The sequence below is a fragment of the Lingula anatina genome, chromosome 10, assembly GCF_051362555.1.
Source record: "Lingula anatina isolate TDL-2025a chromosome 10, LinAna3.0, whole genome shotgun sequence".
NCBI lineage: Eukaryota > Metazoa > Brachiopoda > Lingulata > Lingulida > Lingulidae > Lingula > Lingula anatina.
Genome location: NC_141776.1, coordinates 15779051 through 15800489, shown reverse-complemented (window position 1 = coordinate 15800489; position 21439 = coordinate 15779051). Strand labels below are relative to the sequence as shown.

The 21439-nt window shown below is 36.2% G+C and overlaps 1 protein-coding gene across 1 annotated transcript in view; it reads left to right on the top strand.

The window, feature by feature from the left end:
- The window catches only part of LOC106160592 (inactive tyrosine-protein kinase RYK), a 32996-nt gene that overhangs the window by 3022 nt on the left and 8535 nt on the right, over positions 1-21439 (top strand). The window contains exons 2-3 of the mRNA XM_086998137.1: positions 9177-9310; positions 20840-20945. Of these exons, the coding sequence (XP_086854263.1) occupies positions 9177-9310; positions 20840-20945 (240 nt within the window). The remainder of the gene's footprint in view (positions 1-9176; positions 9311-20839; positions 20946-21439) is intronic.

Here is a 21439-nt window from a genome sequence, read left to right as displayed (position 1 = left end):
TTAGATAATATTTTACTGAAATGTAGCTGTTACATTGTGACTCTAAATTAACAAAAATTTTTCACCAAATCAATGTCTTGCTATTACTAATATTAATGAAATAGGGGAAAATGTCCATTTGTAAAATGTTTATTTGGACCAGTGAACCCTGATTTGGTCCAGTACATTTTAGGAGCTTGGTGGTGGTTAATAATCTGCATAATTTATGGCACTGACTGCAGTAGTTTTTACAAAATCATCTATGTTCTAAAAGTCCTTTTCTTTGGGTAAAATATACACATCAGTTTATTGGGGCTAATTTGTGACTTTTGTGGCACAAAACTTACAACTATGTACCATATGTTTTTGAGCAGTCTTTTAATATGGCCAAAATTTCCTATTTTTTAAAAAAAAATATTGTAGGAATATTAGTTCTGTGTTGTGAATATCAGCAGTACCACATACTGTTTCAGTGGGAAAACTCAGTTTCTACCTCAGCCCTGTATAGTTGCACTTACTTTGATGTACTTGATAACTTGTACTGATAGTGCTGCAGATTTCAGGAAGATGTGCCGAATGACCTGAGGTATGTGTGTCATCTGGCATGACACTTTGTCTGCTGGCACTAATTGATACTCTCAAAGGGGAGGCTGTAATCATATATACTTGATTATGGCTGTCTGTCTTATAGCCAGTAACCATATGTTACAAAACTGTATATATAATAATGCACGCTACTGCTGGTTGTGGATGTTCTTGATTATATAGCTGGTTCAAAATTTTATCAGTCCTCTCATCTTTGTCCACCCTCTCTCTCTCTCTCTCTCTCTCTCTCGTTATTCACATAGTTTTAAAACAAATCATTCCCTTCCTTCATCTCTTTTTTTTTTTTACACATAATGATACAAAGGCACACATACACAATTTCCCTCTCTTAGAGATCCCTCTTTTCTGAGATTATCTTGGTTATTTCAATTCAGTTCCAGAAGAAGATAACACACACAGAATGATTGATCCATCTGGAATTGTCTCTAGTTTATCACATTAAAGGATGGCAAAAGGGGCAAAATCATGAGTCATTCTACCAATTGATTTCATATCATGCAAAGATATCTCTGGGATATTGTTCTATGTACAGTTTTTGATGCTTTATTTTAGCATGTATTCATTTACCACAAGACCTAAAATAAGACAGAGAAATGATTGATTCATTTATCCATGGCATGTCACATATAATGAAAATGACAGGAATTATTATATTTTTGCTTAGTTTTGTACTATGGAAATTCCTATATAAGACATTCTCAATTTTGACGTATTCCAATACGGTAGTGTACTTCTTGTGAAGAACCTTAGTCCCTTTATTGACGGAATTAGTTACTTATCTTGCTCAATAGTAACAGTAATTGCCCAGATTCTGGCAAAGGCAAACATGAAATTGGCCAAGCTCAGTACAGTTAACTGTTATTTGTATGTAAAGAACAATGATTTGTATGAAAGCCTCCATCCATCTACTTATAACCACTACAAATTGAAATGCAAAAACCAAGTCTTGCCAAGTAAAGTCGAGGGATACTGTCATACATACTTCTTATTGACTTAAAATGAATCTAGAATCCAAGAACAACAGAGGCCGTGACTAGACTAGGTCATGCAGCACTTATTTCTCCTCAGTCAAATTAGCCTGATTACCATTACTGTTATTCATAAAATAAGCCACATTAGGCCTATTGTTGTTGACACACACGAGATTAGCAGTAGCCTCTCGAGTTCCAGCATGAAACAATTGCCAGGTAATCCTGTCCTATTCAACCAGGTAGCCAGCCTCCCAACAGCTGACATAACTACAGGTACAGTTAGACCAGGTTAGACCACGCCACACACACACTAACACATCATGTTGTTGTTTGGGAGATTGTTCTGCCGTGAAATGAGTGACTTCCCTAGTCTTAATGCTTCATCACAGCTCTTTCAACAAAGGATTAACACTGATTGGTCCCCTGTTGTTCAGCGCCATTGCCCCAGGGGAGAAACTGTAAGTCTGTATTAGTCATCCTTGTCAGGGGCATGTTCATGAAAATGGGGCCAAGAATAGGTATGATTTACCCCCTGTTAAGAGCACCAATGCCCAAGAGGGAGAGCTTTGAATCTAGATCAGTAGTCCAGATTAGGGGCCTTATTCATAGAAATAAAATCAAGATTTCCCTGTTCAGATCTCCTGTGCCCCAGGGGAGGATGATAGAAAGCCTGTATTGGTAATCCATGATGGGGCCACCATTGAATGAACCAAGGCAGTGGTCATGTATAACTGTATGTATAATGGGGACTACTGTGTTTTGATTCAGTGGGTCTGTAAAAGGGTCTGTTAACCCCACCCCATCCTAATCCCCCCCCTTTCTCTTGTACTGCCAAGAGCTTAAATCAGGTGATTTTACCCCTCATTTAGCAGGTAACTTGGGTGAAAAATTCTTGACAGAACTGTGTAGAAAAGAATGTAATCTTGACTGAAATTACGGAATTGAAAAGCAATTAGAGATGGGTATTATAACATGCTATTTGACTTGTTATGCAGTCGTGAAGCAAACTTGTTTCAAGGGGCAGCTCTCATGCGTTTTTTGCAACTTTGCTACAGTTAGCGGTGATTTTATAAACTGAGCAGTCTAGATGAAGCTACAATTTAACTACTCAGGGATTTCTTTGTTCTTTATGAAAAAAAAAAAAAACAAATATGAAAAAAGATACTAGTACTAGTAAGTGATTGACAAGTTAAAATACTGAACCATAAAAAACAAAGCAATATATTATTTTGTCCAGAGAAATGAAAAAAACACAAGATATCAGATAAGGATATAAAACTGAAAATAAGATGGGCGTGGAAAATAAAAAAAATTGTCTCTGACAACTGGATACACATCATGTGGTTCATGCACAATTAAATTCTTTGTGATAACTCTGTCCCTACCCTAATGTTTTCTTGTTTTTAACGAGGATATCACCTACTTTTAAGCTGTGATCACGCAAGCAAAACTACCCCGAGAAAAAAATATCTGTGAATATCTGTTGAAAATTTGATCTTTGTGACCTTTGTATGAGATAGTCTAATGTCCTTGAGGTCACACTGATGCGACAGCGGGATAAAGAGACAATTTACAGTGCATTAAATCAACTGAGAACATCATTAATTTGTGCGCAAGGTTAATTGGGGTCTTCACTATGTGATATTGAAGATGCTACAGCGCATTCACATTTATAGTAGCTGGGTCGGTCAAACACGGTGGAGTCAGCTTAATCAGCACCATAGTAAACTACCCCTTATACTCCCTTTACACTGGACGGCGTCCTTTCTGCAACCATGAAATTTGGCATCGCTGTGGTCTTAATAAGGAGGCAGGAGCATTGATTTGGTATCAGAATGAATGCTCAATGATCGGCCAGTTGTCCGCACGTAAAGTATTATAATTCTTTAACTCTCAAATGGGGCCGAACTGCTGGATGCAGAAGGGACGCCGTCCAGTGTAAAGGGGGCTTTAGCTACTTGAGGAGAGGTGTCAGATAAGCTGATTCCACTGATTGTACCCTCGCAGAGTTGGACAAACCCATCTTGTACCATGTTTAAATCTGGATGGGGTCTAAATTCTTCTTCCATAATTAGTCATTATCTAGTTTAGAAATTTGAAAAAAAAAGTTTTACTGCTCATGTGAACAAATGCAATGAAAACTGGCAAAAAAAGGGAGGGGATTTCATGTCTTGAACAGTGACATGACTTCATATGAGAATGCACATTTTTTATGAGTAGCTAGATATGATAAATCTATAGAAATGTGAAACACTGGTATGAGCGGGGCATTGGGAAATTTCAAATTATCTCAGTATCCTATTGTTAATAACAAATTATATGCTAGATCAACACATACTTTCAGTCCTGCCTTTTACAAAGCATGACAGTTGGATGTTCCAGCACACAAGGATTAGAGATGATGGGGCGCAGTACAAAAGGCCTGGGTATTTGCTGAGTGTTGCGCCTCACTGCCTACCCAGTTATATTCCCTCTCCTCTCTGTGTATGGGGTTCAGGGTCAGTGCAGAGAGCAGATGAAGACATAGGGAGAATGTCACACCTGGGTGATCTTATATGACAGGGGCATTTGGGGTTCTCTTTATTACTGACAGCAAAAAAGTCAGGGAAAGAGATTTAAAAAATTGCGAGCTGAAATGGATGGATTTGAGGTTGTCATGCTAGGGCAGTGCTCTCTCCTTCTCTCTCTCTCTCTCTCTCTCTCTCTCTCTCTCTGGAAGTTAAAGCAGTTTATTGTCTTTATTGTCTTTTGTGTGCATGAATATAAGATTTTATCATCATGACTTTAATTTGGAAGTTCCAAATGTATTCATAGATAGCTACCCTGCAAATATGAGTTTACGTGCTCTCAGCTGGTTCCCGGAAAACTTTGAAATTCTGGGTGCTAGATGGTAGGTCACAACAGGCAGTGGTACGATTTCAGTAAACAGGCAGTTGTTCCGTGGTTTCTAGTAAACTCGGAGACTCAGGGTTGTGAGATCACACACACAGTGTCCTAACTTGCCATCTCTATTGTAATAGTACTGAGTGGTTTGTTTACCAGGCACTGCCAGTTCTTCCTCCACTAAGTGGCCCTGGTGTAACTCTAGTATTATGTCAATAGCACACAGTATTCACAATATTTGCCCAGGATCTCCGTTTCTTGCTTTCCCTGTAGGACGGTGTGTTTGTTGGCGTGGCCTATGACACTTTGATTGGAAATGTGCATGTGAGTGTGTATGTGGGTGAGGGGGCGTATTGTCAGTTTTAGAATGTGTTTGCCAGAAATTGAATTGTTTTGCTGCTTGCAGCTAAGAGATACTGCTATTGTCTAGTGTTTTTTGTAGTTCTAACAGTTCAATATTGAATGACAGAATTTTTAGCTGTGTCTGTCTGTTAATCATTGTCAGCCTATTTCCATGTCAAGTTTCATTGCTTGGGGGCTCTCTGTTTTAATGTGACCTCTTCCAACAGACAGAAATTAAAGAATTAAAAGTTCAGATCAGTTCACGTTCAGTGTAAACACTGCTGTATGTAATTCCTTTGGTTAAAAATCAGCCTCCACAGTGTCAGTATATTATGTTCTTTATGTACAGTTTCCAGAGTTTTGAGGGAGTTTCTCAGCCTACCCACTTGCTGGGAACACAGGCGTTTTTTTTTTTTTTTTTTTTTTTTTTTTTGGGGGGGGGGGGGGGGGGGGTGGAGAGGGGTGTATTCCACAAAAGTTACCTGGATCCAAATTTTGTCACAACTTAAAGACCAAGTCTGTTTTAATTCTGGATTGATCCATGGTACTAGTCCTCAAAAATAATGACGTAAAAACTGGTCACATTTTTTGATTGGAATTTTAGTCTACTTTAAGATGTATGTAGTAGTACAATGAATAGAACAGTAGTATTGTGGCTGATTTATAACATAAAAGACATGGTTACTTGCAAAAAAAAAAAAAAAAAAAAACGGTCATTTGTTTGCCATGATTTTGGCTAGTACAGAATTGTGCACAGAATTAACCAGAAAAATATATTTGTGAATGTCTAACGTAGAAAATTTTCTTTCTGTGGTCCTGCAAGCTACGTATTAGACTACATTGTTTGAGGAAGCTGACAGTTCTTAATAGCCAAGGTGTGATCATCTCTGCTTGTTGTCTGATAGCAGTCAAGTGGTCAGGTGTTCAGCATGTTAAGACCACTTACAGACTGTTTGAATAATCAAGTGTGTATGTCTAATACTGTGGCAAATACTTACAACTCCAGACTGATGAAGAGGATGACTTCTCTGCCTTTTCTGACTCCTTCATAAATCTGTGAAATGGTCAAGTGAGTATGTCCGAGACAAACAGTTTAAGGGAATCTCTTAATAAAATAGAAATTTTGGTGTTTGTTTCTTTGAGTTCTTTGTATCTGGTAAATTTCCCCTGGTAAATTTTAAAATAAGGAAATTGCCAGTGTGTATCTGCATGTTCTGTGTTATCCGACCCTCGATTTCACAAGTTCATTCTCAGCAACCAGAGCCATTTTAATAGTGGAAAAGAGTGTTTCAAGGGACCCCAGGCTATGAAGCTCGGGGTACTGATAGCTGAAGATAACAGATATCAGGTCCATAGTCAGCAATTTCAAAAGGGGGGAGGGGAAAGAGAGGCTTTTCCTGGAGCTTTGACCATGAAACCTTCATGTACCTAGAGAAAATTTTTCCCAGAACAGCGGATCTTTCCCTGGCAAAAAGGGCAGTCTGATCCAAACCCCCTCCCAGCCAACCCCCAACTGTGCTGGAATAAAAGTAAGGACTGTTAGTAATACCACATTTTACTTGTGCCTGTGAACCTTTTACAAATTATCTGATATCCTGAGTGTTAAATTCGAATGCTATTCCAGAAGACAATGTACTGTATCTCTGTTTCCTAGAGAGTGGAATCAGTTACTATGTGATTTACAGTGATATAATATCAGTAGATATAGTGAGGGAATACACTCAGTTACGGGCTTTAGCATCCTGTTGAAGATGGGCTATGGGTTATATTACCTGGTTTAGCATCCTGGAAGTTTATTAATGTAGAAAAAAGTTACAAAAAAGGATGAAATTAAATTATCTTTTCAGTGAATTTTTTTGGAGGGAGGGGGGGGGGTATATGATAGAAAGATCTGGTATTTGATAATACTGACTGCATTTTGCTGCCCTCTAAATTCTTCAAATGATGAAAAAGACAAGAAAAAAATTTTAAAGTTTTAAGACTAATTAAATTTGTATGATTTGTTTTAAATAGTTATTGCCCTTTATTTTAATTTTGTGCGTTAAGCTGATGAAAACCTTTGATAGCAGGTCTCAAAGTTGTGGCACAGAGGAAGTTGAAGCTATAAAGGAAAGGAAGTGGGCAGAGCACAGAGATAGAATCGGGGGCCCTAAAAAAATGAACAAATTGTAGGAAACAGGGAGAAACAAAATAGCTGCCAAATTAATGCAAATTTACCAGAAGAGAAGATAAAATGATATGTTTTTTTATGAATTTGTTAAGGCACAATTGACTCTGGAGCACATTTTTGTGGCATAGTATCAGATGTCAACAAACAACATGGGGAAAAAAACAATCTCGTACAAATACATTAGCAGCCATTAAAGTGAAGGCAGTGAATGTGTATTTTGTCCGCAGGCCTCACCTGATGATTATCTTGAAATCGTATCCTTCGTTTTGCTTGTAATATGTTCTTTATCGTACACAGGGGAGCTTTGTTGGGTGTGCATTTTCTGAAGAGATTAACTAAATCTAAAGGCACTAAATGGAGAAAAAAAAAAGAGAAAAGAAAAAAAACATAAATGATCTTGTGACAAAGTCCCTTGTTCCCTTCTTCATAAAAGGACTGTGAATATATACAAGTGACAGATTTTTTTAACCAAAGCATGCAGCATGATGGCTCCTATCCTAAATGGAAGTTGCAGTTTTTATTTATTTACTTTTTGTGAGCTTATAACAGTGTCAAATGCTTTAAATAACAAAATCAAGAAAGAATTGAAAAGAATACACCCTATCCCCCCCTCCCCCCCCCAAATATATTTTTGTGGAAGTTATGATACTGTAACTTTTGCTCCAATTTATGAAATTGGCACAAAAATATATCCGTATTGGTTGTATTGGTGCGCGAACCTTTCATCCATTTTTCATAGATTCACCACCAGGTGTGTTCCCTGGTGTTCTTCTGATGAATAAAAATGGGAAAATTCTCCTTTTTTTTCCTTGAGAATGTTTGGTTTTGGTCCAAAGTTCCATTTCAGTTCAAAAATGGTTAAATTGATATTTTTTACATAGAGACAAAATTGTAAAATCTCACTGTTGTCTGAGATTAAGGTGTGCATTGCCTTTTTCTCCTGCATCTCTCTCTCTCACTCTCTCTCTCTCTCTCTCTCTCTCTCTCTTTATGTGCTAAACTCCATTCTGTTAACAAGGGATATAATGAAAAGAAACAGCATGTTGAAATCACACTTAATTCAACCAGTCAGTTTTCCCAATTACTGCACATAAGCCTTCACAGTGAATTTTCCACTGTCTTGAACACCAGTCTCCACGCACTAATAATGCCACTAATCCTGTGACATGCCTTAAAGTGCACACCTTTTTCGAAAGTCGCATTCACACTGTATACCCTAAAGCTGCATTTCCATTCAAATTGTGCAGGCACATCTTGGAATCTGCTAGCTTAGTAGACCATGTGATTACTTATTAGATAAGTAACCCTGGTTAATTAGCTTACCAGTATGTAGGTTGGTGGATGGGTGGGGTGGGGTGGGGGGTATTTAGAACCACCCTAAGGCTTTTGACTGTGAAAATGTCTATTCACAATCAAAATTTGATCTGGGTTCTATAAACACACAAAGGCTTTGCAGCTAATAAGTCAATTTTTTCATTTTTGAAATAATGGGATACATGGCTGATAAAGGACACTTCACATGTGGAATTGACAATTTCTTATCAACAGTGCATCACTTGATATATTTGACGCATGATGAGTAGGGCGACCTTGGTGATTTCATCAGTATGTGAAGATAATTTGGTTTTTGGGTGTGGCAGCTTGAAAACGGTCACTGCATTGTTTTTGTCAGGTGCCGAGGTAAGGTGCATTTCTAGTCAGTTTAGGACAGCTCAACTTGTTGTTTTTGGTAAGACAATGTCATTACATTGTCTGCTATTTGAGTATAATGTACTAAGTAAAGACATCCCAACTTGATTGAAAGTGCAGCCCAAGGGGTATGTAGTACCACTTCGTAATGGGTCTGATATTTTGGCCATGTTCTACTAAGTGCTAGTGAAGAGGTGGTGATGTGATTCTAGAAGACGTATTTGGTCCCAGCTTGGTCAAGTGGAAGACAGCCATTGTTATGGCTTCTTAACACGATGTCGTTGTTGTATATCTCCATTAGTGGCCTGCTTTGTCGGCAAGCTTTGTGCTATGGGTTGTCCCAAATGGCTGCCATGGGTTGCATTCTTTTTTTTCCTTGACAAATTTTCAGTGGTTATTTTTGTGAATGACATGGTCATCTTAATGAAATGTTGCTTTTAAATACCAGATCTAATATTTTGAAATGGTGAATTAATAAATGAATTTGTCTAACTTTTTAAATTAAATTGTTCAATTTTTTCTTTCCTTTATTGCAGGCATTCCCAACTACGAGTTGTACTATGTCCGAGAGGGGATCATCAACACCTATGCACTCTCCTTTAACTTACAGCTACAAAAAGACATTGACACAATTCGCTTCAAGTGGCAAAGCCTTAGAAAGCAGCCTGCAGTGAGTATTTGGGAGGGTGGGGGTTTTTGAAAGGGGTTGAAATGGGGGGGGGGGGGAGAAAGCAATATCCTTAAACCTACTACTGCAAGACAGCTTTTACAGTAAATAGCAAAGTCTTTTAAAGCAGCATGCAGTATTATTGAGGTGGGTGGGGAGTTTTTAAGGGGGTGAAAGGGGGGATATTTTTTTTTTCCTCTGATGGTCCAGTTTCCTATTTATACTCAGTGCTGTGGTAGAAATTAGACTCGTGATGAATTACAAATGTTGACTTGAGTAAATTGCTACACAAACTAAAAGATACTAAATCCAGAGCCCGTTTAACCCATCTCCTTTTTACATTCACCTTTTGGTGAGAAAAGTCAAACATGTAATTTGGTTAATGTCAAATACGTAGTCTTCCAAATAGCCTTCTAATAAAAATCTGAAGTGAAGCTGACCGTTTATTCTCCGACTCCCACAGATGTTATATCCATTCACCTGTCCCCTCTCAAAGCTAATCATATCTGACCATAGCTGATTTATTAGGAGGCCTGTGATTGGCTTCTAAAGGTCACAGAGGTCAGGTCAGGTCATGGGGTCAGTGACCTCTGGAGGGGATGGGTAACCAAGCCTGCAGGGCATCAGAAGTTGGAGAGCCATGGTTTGTTTGCTTCTTCAGTGGACCTCAGCCAGAGATGCTGAGAAATGGATGGGAAAAAGTGATCAGAATCCAAACAAACCAAAATTATGGTTTTCTTTTTTGATTATGGGTGGTTGCAATTTAACTATTACCTTTCTCTTGCTGAATGATGTTTCTCTTACATTCACCAAGAAGAGTTTTTGTCAGTATATCTCTGTCTGTCTGTCTGAGTGAGGAACCTTATGCACTTCTTAACCTCACAGATAAAAAATATTCAGTTGATGTTAACTTATCAATATCATCACACATAATTATCTCATACCTATTAAGTAGGTGTTTCCTTGTATTTAATAGTATCTGACGTGACAGCATGGTATGAAGTAGTGATGTTTAATTATGAAGGTATATGTCCTGAGTCACCCCAATTTGCAATATGTCACTTTAGTACGTGTCATTTGGTCCCAGTTATTAAGTACTAGGATACGTCCCACTGATGGAAACATATGGTATATAATTGCTGATAGCACACCTGTGTGATGGACTCAGTTGATAAAGAACCCAAGGCCTTAGCTGGGATGACTTTCTTTTGACTATATCATATATGGCTGGATGATTTGTGGGGAATCAGAAGTATTAAAAACAAACTAATAATTTATTTCCAAATATTGTTAAATGAATATGAAACTTTTTCACCCGAATTAGAAGATATGTATTGAGCATTTTGCTAAAAAATACATGTGATAGCCCAACCCCAGCAAATTGGGCATACTAGTAAGTGATAGTTTAAAAATAACTTAACTGAAAAAATAGAGATAAAATTCTTCAGTCATATTTGCTGCATGCCAAAAAGGTCCTCGCTAAAACCATCTTTTGGGGCGGGATTCCAAAAAGTGGATGTGAGTGTGTCTGAGGAAGACCTGGATAGAAAAAATACTGCAATGATCTTTGTCTGCAGAAAGGGAAGTCAATGAAACTGCCGAAGTTCGAAAAAAAAAATTGTAGAGCACTGAATGAGAGGCGTGTGATGAGACGATGGCTAAACAACTACTACTATATAAAATAAACAAATGAAAAGAGAGATAACAAGTAAGTGGGCAAAGGAGTACAAATGTGGCATGTCTCAACCACCTCTGACACCCCTGATTGAAATCAAGATGGTATCTCCGTGAGAGAGACGGGAAGAAATAAAACGCGTGATTTTGTACATTCCAAGATAAAGAGAGACAGTGCAGGTGCATGCAATGTCACCAATCACTGACAAGGGACCCTTGTGATTTTTTTTTTAGGAGTCAAATAAAACAAAAGTTGATGGTGACAGTTTGTATGACATCCTTGGCAGGTGGCACCTGTGTTTTGTTTTAAAGATTCCATCCATGTTGTAGTCTATTTAAATGAAATATTGCACCTGTTAAAGAAAAATAATAGAAACATTTTTTGACCAGAAATTATTGAATGGACTGCTATGGGGTTAGTTTGAACTCAAGCAGACTAAATTTTTCTGTCTAAATCTTTCAGTCAAAGTTCCTTTGAAAAATCTACCCACAAATTAAGTGGAAATCTTTAGATTAGGCCTACACTAAAGTGAATAGAAAATACTGGTCTAAAAAGTTACGGCAAACTTATCATATGTACCTCATCCATGAAACCAGTCAGACTTGTCTTCTTTATCAAGTTGTGAACGCGGCCTCCAGATATGATCTGAGAGTTAAGTCAGGCATGTCATGTCATCCAGGTGTGACACCTGGTGACACCTGTGATTACGTGGAAGATTTGACTTCCCGTTTTTTTTTTTTTTTTTTTTTTTTTTTTGAAAGATCAGCTCTTACTTTCAAGTTGTTGTTTTTCTCCTTTGAGGGAGGCTAATAAGAGACTGAGTCAAAAGCTTTATGTGTTAAATCATGAAATATCATACACAGTGCCAAATAAATAAAAAAGTATGTCACAAATAATGAATTAAGGAAGGCAGTGTATATATTCTTTATTTTAAATCCTTATAAAGAGGCACCCCATTCCTGTATGCTCGGTATAAATTGTGGTAGACAGTGAGTTCTTTAATAAAAGACCACTGTTGAAAAATTAATTCTAATTCATTACCTACACTATTATTTCATTGTTCCCAAACAGGAGTCCTCATAAAACTCACATAAAAAATGTGCCAGATTGGAGTTGAGAGATAATTTAATGACAGCGGTTGACATTTATTACCATGAGGTGTTGATATATTTGCTTGTTAACCACCCAACAACAGTAACGTGTGGCTTGAAATGGCACATTTGCTCTGTTTATCGGAAGAGATTTAGTTGTGAGCTTTTCCCTTTTGTCGATCTCACACCATTTTAGTACTCCCGTTATTTTTCCCACAACTATCCCAGCATCAAGTACTTTCCCCAAACAAAGCCTGTGATGGACTTGTTTTTTTATTCTAACCAGAACTGCCAGGTTGAACCAAGAGTGGGCCATGCTCTCCATTGCTGCATATCCTGTTAGTATTTGTCACAGTTCATCAATGTTAGAAAGCTTTTCACCTTTCCCTTCACAGCTGGACCGTAACCCTGGCCTGTATTAGATCTGAATTCTTGTACAAATGGACTGAAACATTTCATCTTAGCTGGATGAACAAAGTATGTGATTGCTGGTCACACCTGGCAGCATAGAAAATACATGTTAATTAATTTATGCAAAATTGAAATTGACATTCTTTTTCAAAAGTAGAATATTTATGTGAGTTTTTAGTCTTTGTAGAAAGACAGTTGATCACCTATGCTTGCACTGATGATTCTTTTGTACAGTTTCTATATATATATATATATATGATGAAGCTTGTAAAGACTTTAAGAGGCTAAAGAACCAGCAATACTGAACATTACAAATTACCCTGTGTATAGTTTTTGTGTGATTAAGCCTGTAGAAGAGGCTATAAAGCAAGTCCCATATCATTGGTGTACCTTTTTAACTGTATGGACTTGTACCAGATAATTTGAAGGGAATCTTGGCTATCAGTTCCATATATTTAACTATGATTAAGCCTGTAAGAGAGGCTTTAAGCCTATAGCCAGCAGTACTGGTGTAACTCCCACTGTAGACATGAACCATAGAGGGGGAATTTCTGCTATCAGTTTCATGGCTAATTGACCCTAATGGACATAAAAGCTTTGGTAAATTTCTCCAAATTTCTCCCTGCACTCCAGGTATTCAAGCCAGTTAGAAATTCCAGCGTGTACAACAACAAATACAACTGGGACTGAAATCATTTTGACAGAATTCTGGCAGAGCAGTTTCCCTGCAGTTTATTTTTGCAGTGTTTTTTCTCTGGGCAGCAGGTGACTTTGGATAGGGAACAAGTGTTGTGTGAAAAAGTGGTGGCAAAGCACTTGTGCAAAGAGTACTAGAAACTTGAAACATGCTCACAGAGTTGCGCGTTACATCTTTCTAGAAAAGCATGCTCTGGCAGACTGGAGGCTGCTTTGTGTGGAACAGCAGGTGATATTGTGAACAAGTCTTTTGTGAAAAAATAAAAAAAAATGCTGATGATTCATCAAGCCTTTTTATGTACAGACACAGATGTGTCTGTACATATAGCCATCATCTGCGTCTGTCGTCGCCGTCGCCGTCGTCGCTGTCGCCGTCGTCGCCGTCGCCGTGCACTTTTACCGATAACACGATAAATGGAAAACTGTTTTTTCTTTTGGTATGAAACTTACAGAACTGATGAATATTCATAATACGCAGGTCAAGTTCGAAAATCAGCATGATCGGGTCACTTTTAGGGAATTTATGCTGTTTTTTCACTTTTTTCAGCATATATGCAGCACTGATAACACGATAAGTGGAAAACCATTTTACCTTTTGGCTTGAAACTTGTAGAACTGATGAATATTCATAATACGCAGGTCAAGTTCGAAAATCAGCATGATCAGGTCACTTTTAGGGAATTTATGCTGTTTTTTCACTTTTTTCAGCATATATGCAGCACCGATAACACGATAAGTGAAAAACCATTTTACCTTTTGGCTTGAAAGTTACAGAACTGATGAATATTCATAATATGCAGGTCAAGTTCGAAAATCAGCATGATCGGGTCATTTTTAGGGAATTTATGCTGTTTTTTCACTTTTTTCAGCATATATGCAACCCCGATAACACGATAAGTGGAAAACCATCCTACCTTTTGGCTTGAAACTTACAAAACTGATTAATATTCATAATACACAGGTCAAGTTCGAAAATCAGCATGATTGGGTCATTTTTAGGGAATTTATGCTGTTTTTTTCACTATTTTTCAGCATATATGCAGCACCGATAACACCATAAGTGGAAAACCAATTTACCTTTTGGCTTGAAACTTGTAGAACTGATAAATATTCATAATACGCAAGTCAAGTTCGAAAATCAGCATGATTCGATTATTGTTAGGGAATTTATGCTGTTTTTTCACTTTTTTCAGCATATATGCAGCACTGATAACACAATAAGTGGAAAACTGTTTTTTCATTTGGCTTGAAACTTACAGAACTAATGAATATTCATAATACGCAGGTCAAGTTTGAAAATCAGCAAGATCGGGCAATTTTTATGGAAGTTTTCTTTTTTTTTTTTTTTTTTTTCAATTTTTTCAGCACTTTTATAACACCGATAACATGATAAGTGTAAAAATGTTTTTCCTTTCCTTGGATTGAAATTTACAGAACTGGTGAATATTTATTATACGCAGGTCAAGTTTGAAAATTGGCATGATTGGACTATTTTTACTAAAGTAATGCTGTTTTTTTCCCTTTATTCAGCATACATGCAACACTGATAACGCATTTTAAGGAAAACCAATCAGCCTTTTGTCTTGCAACTCACAGGAGTGATCAATCTGACCAGTATACAGATCAAGTTTGAAAATAAGCTTGATCAGTTAAGTTTTGATGAAGTTATTAGCCTTTTTGTATATAAGTGGTTTTTCTTCAGATTTAATTCTTAAGCATGTTAACAGTCTCATAACGGTACTAATTGGATATGTTAAAGTGTTGTTTTAACATTTTCTGCTTCTTAACAATATTGTTAGTTGATTATATAAAAATGACGGTAAACCTATTATCCTGCATTGTGTAATAAAGTATCAAAAATGGAAAGGAACTCATCATTGCAGTTCGTCAGATTCAATCATTCACTATGTTCAGAATCTCCAAATGGAGCTAATTGGACATTATAAATTGTTCTATTGATATTTTTCCTATGTCAACAATTTTCCTAGTTGATAATTTAAAAATGACAGTTAATTGATGATGGTTTTATGTAAAAAAGGTGTTGAAAATGGAAAGAAAATCATTTCAGTACAGTTATCTCTTGTTAACATTTTGGCATTTTGAAAGTGTGACCCTAACTTCCATGTCCCTGGAGACCTTTCCATATCACATTTTCTGAATATCCATGATACTTTTATTTTTTTATAAAAAATTTGATGGTCATTTTGCTGTTAAGTATTATGTTATATTGCATGAAAGTTAAAGAAAACCCTATTTTGGACACTGCTGCCAGGATAGCGATTAAGGGAAAACCATGTTACTTATGATAATCAACCTTACTGAAAAGAGTGAAGTGCAGCTTGTGTTGGAAAACCATCGTAATTGTTTTCTGTTTTGAAAGCAATGCAGTACAGTGCTATTTGGTGCAATAAATGTATATGGATAGTAGGCAGTTAATTCAGGGTTATAAAATAATTTGCTTAATTGATTTTCAAGTTATTTCAGGGTTATAAAATAATTTGCTTAATTAATTTTCAAGTGGGTATTAAATGAGATTACATAAAAACACATTGAGATTTCATTGTAAAGTCCCATCGGTTTAGCTTTCTTAACTGTGTCACATAATTAGGAATCGATGATTATTATGCAGGTAAATGTTATTTAATATGGAAAATAAGTTTACAAAAAAAAATTTGTGTAACGCTTACATTAATGCTAAAGATGAATAACAGTGCCTTATTATTCTCAAACTCAATAGGGTTATTCATATCATGTTAGTAATTGTACAGCTAGATTAAAAGTTTGAATAGCAGCTTTATTGGTATTTTTTGTTATGTTTTATTTTACATTTTCTTTTAATTTTTTTATGCTGTTTTTTCACTTTTTTCAACATATATGCAACATTAATAACACAATATAAGAAAAACAGCTTAGCCAATTGTCATTATACTCACAGGAGTGGTCAATCTTACAAAAATGCAGGTTGAATTCGAAAATCAGTGTTATCGGGCCATTATTTTAGAAGTTGTACTGTTTTTTCAAATTTCCTCAGATTCAATTCTTAGGCATGTTAACAGTCTCATTATTGAACTAATAAGATACGTAAAAGTGTGTGTTTGATATTTCCTGCATCTTTACAACATTGTTAGTTGATTATGTAAAAATGATGGTAAACTTGTTATCATGTATTGTGTAATCAAGTGTCCAAAACGGAAATAAACTCATATCATTGCAGTTTGTCAGATTCAATCATCCACATCTGCCATGATGACCATGATGGGAAAACCGTGTTCGTTATGATTGTCAAACTTTCAAAAAAGAAACACAGGACTAAAATGCAGCCCAAGTTGGAAAAGCAGTCTAATGGGCTTCTTTTTCTGGAAGTTATTCATTTTAGTGAAATATTCATTATCTTTTTGGCATATTCATTGTGGGACTCGGAGCTCCCATGGACATGAAGCCGGATGGTAATCAAATTTTCTACATGTTCATGCTATTTATAGTCAATAATCAAAAATTGGTGATAATTATTCTATAATTTATTATGTAATGTTACATCAAAATTGACAATAATCTTTTTGCACTGCTACTGCAAACATTATGAAAAGAAAACTGTGTTATTTATTATTATATTTAACTTAAGAGTATGATTTTTAGGATTGGCATGCAGTTCAAATTAGAAAGCCAGGTCAATTGGGTTATCATTTATTATTGAATTTAATGCAATTTTGTGTGAAATTTCATTTTTCTCATTCTGGCACTTTCTAAGTATAAACTTGAACTCTGATGGGCCTGAAGCCTTATGCTTTTACTCTCATCGGTGTTACCTGTTGTGCAGAATTAAAATTTGATGTTGACTGTGCAGTTAAACATAATGTATTATTGCATCAGAAGTGGTAGTCTCCTATTTTGTGCATTATTGTTTTGTGCTCTTCTTAAGTTGTGACTTATGGGCCTGAAAGACCTTTGAGAGGGTCAGTCTATAAATTTCCCTTGGGTATCACTTCGCTAATTTCAGTTATAAAGTAATTTGCCTAATTGATAGGCTACATAAAGCACACTTGTGATTTGAGATTACATAAAGCACACTTGTTGATATTTCCCTGTAAACTCCCATAGGTTAAGCTCTCTGCTAGATTAATAATAAGGAAGCAGTGATAATTATGCAGGTAAATTTTGTTTAATATTGCAAATAAGTTTTATATATATATATATATATATATATATATATATATATATATATATATATATATATATATCAAACTCAAAGATTAAAAGTTTGAATAGCAGCTTCATTGGAATTATATTTACCTCTGCCAAGGAGGTTATATTTTCACCCCTGTTTGTCATCAACATAACTCAAAAAGTTATGGACCGATTTTGCTGAAATTTTCAGGAACTGTCAGAAGTGGGCCAAAGAGGACAAAAATCAATAATAATCAACAATTGATACCTTGGCAGAGGTCTGCACTCTCGGAGTGCTTTTCTAGTTTTGTTGTTCTCCTTTATAATTTTTTCTCAAACACTTGCATTTGTGACTTTAAACTCTCATTCGCCTGAGACTCTGACATTTCTGTTTTTCCACATAAGCAGTTGTATTGTTTTTTATGTCTTTAAACATTATGTTACTTATGTAATATTATTTTATGCACTGTCATCATTTTTCAAATATTGAGACTTACATCATGTGAATTTGAACTCTCATGGTCCTGAAACTGTAATCTTATTGAAAGGGTAGATTGAGACCATCTTCTGGGACTTCCGGAAGACAGTCAGGTTATTAAGTTTATATTGCCTGGTATCTATTTTTTCTTCTGTTGGAAGACCATCAAAATGGAGGATGGATCAAAATAGATACTTTGGAATACTGTCAGAAAATATCTCTGGGTCCGCTCATGTTATTGACCATTTTACCTGTTGTGCATGATTAAAATTCAGTGTTGACTGACAGTGCTATTATAAGCATTATTTATTATTGCATCAAAATTGACAAAATGACCTATTTTGCATCTTTATTTTCTGTTTTTTGTCTGTACATTTGACAGCTTTGCTGCCTTGTTTTCCAGTATCAGCCACCTTTATTTTCAAATAGGCAGTCCTGTTGAATATTGCTTGGAGGTTATATTTCCTAGAGGCAAAATGTGCTATTTTAGTAGGAAAATAATAATGGACTAATGTTATCTTTCTGGTAATTCTTGTAAATTTTTTTTTTGTCGCCAAGCATCAGACTGAAGTCATTCCACAAAGCATTACCAGCTGATTGTTATTGCATGTCTCTACAAGAATTGGAAACAAAATATATACAGTTGCCCTGCAGTCATATTAAAGATTCTCAGAATCAATTTCTGATCTTTCCACAAATTTGTCTCGAGTCTCTGCACAATCCCCCAGGGCCTCTTAGAAATCCCTCGTTAGTGTTCAGAGCATGATCTCCCAGAAAATAGAAATTTGATTTAATTCCTCGGAAAATAAGAAGACAATGGTGACCATGTAGTAAGCAGCTGTTCCTCATATCTAATTGCAAGTGAACTCTAAATATTTGCCATATATTGTTTTGACCTAACACTATTAGTGACTTATGAAAACCTAACATTTGCTGGCATTTTCAAATATTTTAACTTAATAAATGTCTGATGAGTATGTTTCATCGTAATGGGCTCAGTGGACTATGAAACCCATATATTTGCAAATGTCCCAATTCGTCTTGACCTAATGACATTACTGAGCTCTGTGGTTTTGGAGCGGCAAATTAGATAAGAAGATTCATCAAGATGCTTTGTTGCTGAAAATGGAAATGAGTCTCGAATTATTCTAAATGATATAATATTGTGATTTGAAATCTGATTTATTGAGGTTTCAATGAACAGTTCTTATGAGAAAGCTCCTTTCATTGTTTATTTATATTTCTGCTTTTGAGTAATACGCTACTTAAAGTTGATAATACATTTGCTAGTACAGACTGATTTTAGTTTTTATATATATATATATATATATATGCATTATTTATCAATACAAAATTGAAATGGTTCTCCCTCATATATAAACTGATATAGGTCAGAATCACCTGATTATACATGAATACAATTTGAATTTTCTGTCACGCCTGTAGAATTACAAAGACTTCCATTTGTGAAAAGCAATGTTTTTACTCCCTGTTGCTGAAAGAAAGAAAGGACCTGTTTTCTCTCTCTCCTGCAGCTCTTGAACACCAGCTGCAAACATTGAACTGATGAGATCAAATTTTGTTATTATTCAAGTGTCAAGATAGATTTCTGTGTGCTAAAACTCGAGGAAATGTGCTGTTATTTCTATCAACATATTCGCTGTGGTGTGAAATCTTAACTGTCAGTTGTCAGTCTGGGTTTTGTTATAAAAAAACAACCCATGCAAAAAGTAAGATATTAAGCAGGGTTTTTTTAGAAAGCTGAAATGCTAATTCCGGTTAATGAAATGGTTAAACTTACTACAACTGTCATTGCGAATTATTCAGTTTGACGTCTCCATTGATTTGTCTACAGAAATTAATGAAGATATTCATCTAATTTTCTCCATACTTTAACTGGATGTCATTCTATCCAGTTAATTTTTTATACCATCTAATTGATAGTGAGGTCTAGTCTGTTGAAATTCTCAGAGTTATGAATCTTTTAGCTGGTAATTAATCATTCTTGATGGAGAGAAATTAAAACGTCTATTGTTCAGAGTTGTTTTTTAAGGTAATCTGATCTTGCATTAAAATGTCACAGTGGCAGTTTTCCATAGTGTATGGCCTCAAGACAAAGAGAGAGTGTAGAAATGTGTAAGCACACATCAAGTGACCAAATATGCTCACTCGAGCATGCATGCAACAAGAGTCATGTATGCACTACTGCACACTGAGAGAGAGAGAGAGAGAGAGAGAGAGAGAGACTATATTAATAAGAATACTTAATTTCCTCAAAAATTAATGTAGCTGTAACTTGTAACCATTCATTACACTAGGGGTAAACCAATATTTTAGCCAGCCAATTTCTATGAATACAACCAACATGAGATAACAACATAGATATTGTTAACACTCTAGAAATTATTGATTCTGGCTTGATTCAAGTTCCTTCCTCTTGTTGTCTCGCTTCAATGAGACTGGAGTGGGCGATTACTTGTATTAGCTGCCAGGGAAATTTATATGATTGTCTTGACAATATTGACATTATAAAGTTACGTGAGTTCATATCACTAATAATCAGCCCAGGGGAGCTCGGTTGTGGAATGAAAACCTGTGGTTAAAATATTCTAAACACATTTTGTTGGAGTAGGTGATGTGGTGTTGTGAGGAGCGAAAAATTCTCTGCGGTGTATGTTGTCCCTTACGAAGCTTCCTGCCATTTCTCATGGCTGTGATTCACTGCCAGGTGTTCTCCTGCTGTCTTGTCCTGGTGTTTTCAGGTGTCCTATAGTAATTAGTAAGATTGATGTTATTTTGAGAAACAAGCATGCAGGTTGACTGCAAAATTTATGTGGAGCTTGGTTCCATTATTTTCTCCACACTGGATACCAACATTTTTTTTCATTGTATTATTATTTGCGTGTTTGTCTTGTCATATATTTATGTCCACATGCCTTGTCATTAAACCAACTGTGGCACTTACACCAAAGACCTTGTCCAAGGTTGATTATATGATGTTTTTTCTTCCTTTCTAGATGTTCTACAGTCTGTCCATCATTGTGTCCAACCCCAGAGCAATGAGGCTTCCAGAGACCAAGAATATCTCCAGGGAAGGCGGGGAGGTGCCCACATCTCTCACACGTGAGTTTTCCTCTCCTTAGATTTCTCTGTCTGTTATCCTAATGTGGTGAATCTGGTGAATATAAGGTTTAACACCCAGTATGGTGTGTGCTTTTCAGATTTAAATGCTTAATTTCTGGCATTTTTCATTCAAATGGTAGTTGTAAGTTTTGATTGTAAATCTCTCTCTCTCTCTCTCTCTCTCTCTCTCTCTCTCTCTCTCTCTCTCTCTCTCTCTCTCTCTCTCTCTCTCTCTCTCTCTCTCTCTCTCTCTCTCTCTCTCTCTCTCTCTCTCTGACACATACACATAAGAGAGATTTAAAGAGGTTATCACAACAAGCAGGTGGAATCTTATTGATTTTGTCATTAGCATCAGTTGGAAGCTGTTCAAGGCAGTGAAAGAGCAGGCAATTAACACTGACGTTGAAGGTAGTTGTCTGAAATCTGAAAACTATATGAAAGGGAAAAATGCATGGATTCAAAACCTAAAAGATAACTGTGTTTTGACCATGATT